This window comes from Pygoscelis adeliae, unplaced genomic scaffold (assembly GCF_000699105.1).
Source record: "Pygoscelis adeliae isolate BGI_AS28 unplaced genomic scaffold, ASM69910v1 Scaffold14, whole genome shotgun sequence".
Lineage (NCBI taxonomy): Eukaryota > Metazoa > Chordata > Aves > Sphenisciformes > Spheniscidae > Pygoscelis > Pygoscelis adeliae.
The window spans coordinates 21,398,070-21,401,125 of record NW_008825109.1 but is presented as its reverse complement, the minus strand read 5'-3'; the positions used below and the strand labels follow the sequence as shown (position 1 = coordinate 21,401,125).

Genomic DNA, 3,056 nt, shown 5'->3' with positions numbered 1-3,056 from the left:
CCCCCCTGTCGGCGGGGGGGGCTTCGGAGCCTGCACGCGGGAGAGCGCCCCCTGCCTCTCCCTCTCCCGGCTGCGGAGCTTCCCCAGCCCTCGCTCAGCGGCGGCGAGGAGGACGTTTCCCGCCGCCCCTGCGCGGCCACGTTACCCACAGGGCTCCGCTCAGTAGCGCGGCGCGTCGGCGACTTCCGGCGCGACCATTTTGTTTTTCACCCCTCGCCAAGGGTAGCGGCGTCCCGCCGGCGGTAGGGTCGTACTCCGCTTGTCAGCATGTTCCCTGTGGCTAGGACTGCTCTGAACCTCACCGGTAAGCAAGGAAGAGGCTCTCTGGAGTGTCGATGTGCTGGGGGTGTTTCGCGGGGGCAGGCGGTTTCGTCAGGGGGTCTCCCCCCGGTTTCTCGCCTTCCCTGTGAGGACTTGTCCCTGAGCAGTCCCTCGGCTCGCTTCGCCCGCGGGGGAGGGTCGTGGGGGCAGCTGAGGGGCTGCGGGCGGCTGTCTCGTCGTCCTTCCTCTGCCGCCTTTTTTTTCTTTTTCTCTTTTCTGCCTCCTTTACCTCCTAGTTGCTTTTACTTGAGCTGACCTTGGCTTCCCTTCCTCGGTGCTTTTCCTCCTTGATAGTAACCAAAGGCACATCCAGGTTTTGTAACCCGAGGTGGCAAGGTGTAGTCAATGACCAGTCCTTAAACTCAAGGGTAAAGTTACCTCCTCGGTGACAGACTCCCTAGTGCTTAACCCAGTCCTCTCAAATCCGGTCCTGGTTCATGATCTTCTTAGCCCGAGGTGCGTGCACCTAAAATAAACGTGCTTAGCAGTGTTTTTCTCGGTAGATGTTCAAGCTTCTCTTTTCTGTTTAAAGAAAAACTTGTGCGGCCTTACAGAGTGTGCTAGGGATGTAGTGGCATTATGGGTATTGCCATCATCTTCTCTAGTCATGTTTGGGTAAATGTGAGCCATTGACCTGAAACTAAAAGATTATATTTTGTAATGTCTGTCTTTATGCACATATCACTGTCTCGTCAAATGCTTTGTATGCAACTACTAAGCAGTCCCTGTGTTTTGAAGCTGGTGGTTTGATTCTTCGCTCTGTCTTCTCCTCAATAAGTGTACCTTTCATAGTGTACATTTATAATATACATCATACATGTGAAGATATCCTCCCGTATTTCGTTCTCTATTATTTACCTCATGTGAAGGCCCACAGTTATTTCCACTTCCTTCTTCATCTCCCTCCCCTCCCTTCAAAAATCTTGAAGGAATGAGAAAGGTGTTACCCGTACCCACTATCTTCAACCCCTTAATTCAATGGTGAGCTTCACCCTGAAAATGCTTATATTAGGTACACGTACTGGCAATATAGATATTTACATATAGAAATCTGAAACTTTTAAGTACTAACCAGAATATTTTATTAGGGAAATAGTAATACTTACAAGTGTACTTGAACTTCCACTCTGAGGGCCCAGAGAAGACATATTGATGAAAAAGGTAACTTGGAGGATTTTCTTACTGGAATTAGACTTCAGGAATAACTTTCTAGAGAGAAACTGGGAGAGCTGAAACAAAATGCAGGGCTTTCTGTGTATCCTATGTTTTGGAATCATTCCAAAGCTCTAAGTCCAAAAGATTAATTTTTTTCAGCTTTTCTTAAAGCCTTTTAATGCTTACGCTTGCCTCTCTGTTGGTGGGAGGTGAGGATTGTGAATGGTTTGAATGTGTCTTTTAGTTGATTTCTGTACTTTTAATTCTCTTTAACATTTATTAGCTCGTGGCATTCAGCATACTGCAGTAAGACAAGCTCATCGCAAGTATGAGCCTAACTTCCATGATAAATATGGAAACCTGGTACTCCTTGGTGGAGCCGCGGTTTTTACTGCTGTCTGGGGATATGTAAGTCGTCCTTTTTTTCACCACTCTTGTGACTATAGCTGGAAACTTGCAAGCTATTAAGTTTCACAAGGGCTTTACTTGTTTGAATAGGAGTTTTTTATATAAGTGAATAGTACTGTGATAGAGATGAAAGTTGTGTTGGTTCATATTTTGAGTTGTTAACACAAATTTCTGTTTCGGTCTATTGCTTGATTTTCAAATGTAGTAGAAACACAAGTGTTCTCTATTTTACTTGGGATTTCTAAGCTCTACAGGTAGACGTCTTAGCAGAAGAATTTATAGACGAAAATAACACTATGGTGATGAGGTTTTACTTAACAAAGATGCTTTTGTTCTAAAGCTAGATATTTTGAAATAGAAAACTGAAGTATTTAAATATTATTCAATATAAATATATTCCACTTGCTTTACTACAAGATAAATGAAATGTCATGTTCTAATACAAGAAATCTAATCTGAAAACAAGACAAATAGCCCTCTATCAGAAGGTTTCTTTTGATTTCAGGGTTAATAATCTTGATTTTTATCCTCCTACAGGTGTTTACACAAGCTGGAATTGAGTGGGGCTTGTCACCTGTGGGCAGAATCACTCCGAAAGAATGGAGGGAGTAACAGCCTTGGCTTATAATGAACTGGTCTAAACTTTCACTGAAAAAATGGTCGTGTAGTGGCATGTGTTCACTGATTACCACTTGAACAGTGGCATAAACATACCTAGAAACCTGTCTGGCTCTTCTAGGTTTCCTCTGTGCTCAGTGTCTGCTGAAGTAGAAGAGAATAGTGTAAAAACTCAAAATAATTAAATCTTATTTTCGGCAGTCCCAGTTGTTCCTGTAAAGGTCAGTCGTGGATAATGGACAAATCCCAAACATCGTATAGTCGTCCATTTAGCCAGATGCGTGTGCTTAAATGAACCTCACGTGCATCCCCTCTGCAGAGCTCACATCACTCTACCTCTGACTTCTGCTGCACATCTAATGACAAAGTTTATATTTTCTGTTGAGATCGCTTTTTTTTTCCACAGAAGTATTTTTATGTCTTGAATCACCCTGCAAGTAAGCTGTTTCTGAGGCCTTTGAGAGTTGCCAAGAACGTAGTTTTCGAGTCAGAGATGCTCCACGGAGGTAGGCAGCATCCCAGCGCTGCTACTCGCTGGTGCTGAGAGAAAGGGA

At 44.3% G+C, this 3,056-nt stretch overlaps 1 protein-coding gene across 1 annotated transcript; it reads left to right on the top strand.

The window, feature by feature from the left end:
• The first annotated feature begins 157 nt into the window (after nucleotides 1-157).
• Nucleotides 158-2,543, top strand: LOC103920169 (cytochrome c oxidase subunit 7B, mitochondrial). Its single transcript, XM_009327847.1, has 3 exons — nucleotides 158-304; nucleotides 1,760-1,884; nucleotides 2,422-2,543. The coding sequence occupies exons 1-3, from the start codon at nucleotides 268-270 to the stop codon at nucleotides 2,494-2,496; spliced, it is 237 nt and encodes a 78-aa protein (XP_009326122.1). The 5' UTR covers nucleotides 158-267; the 3' UTR covers nucleotides 2,497-2,543.
• The last annotated feature ends 513 nt before the right edge of the window (nucleotides 2,544-3,056 follow it).

What these genes read in the sequence shown, in the direction of transcription:
- LOC103920169 (XM_009327847.1), top strand. Translation starts at nt 268, where the DNA reads ATGTTCCCTGTGGCTAGGACTGCTCTGAACCTCACCG. An exon ending in GACTGCTCTGAACCTCACCG is followed by an intron (nt 305 to 1,759) that starts GTAAGCAAGGAA and finishes AACATTTATTAG; the next exon opens with CTCGTGGCATTCAGCATACT. An exon ending in TTACTGCTGTCTGGGGATAT is followed by an intron (nt 1,885 to 2,421) that starts GTAAGTCGTCCT and finishes ATCCTCCTACAG; the next exon opens with GTGTTTACACAAGCTGGAAT.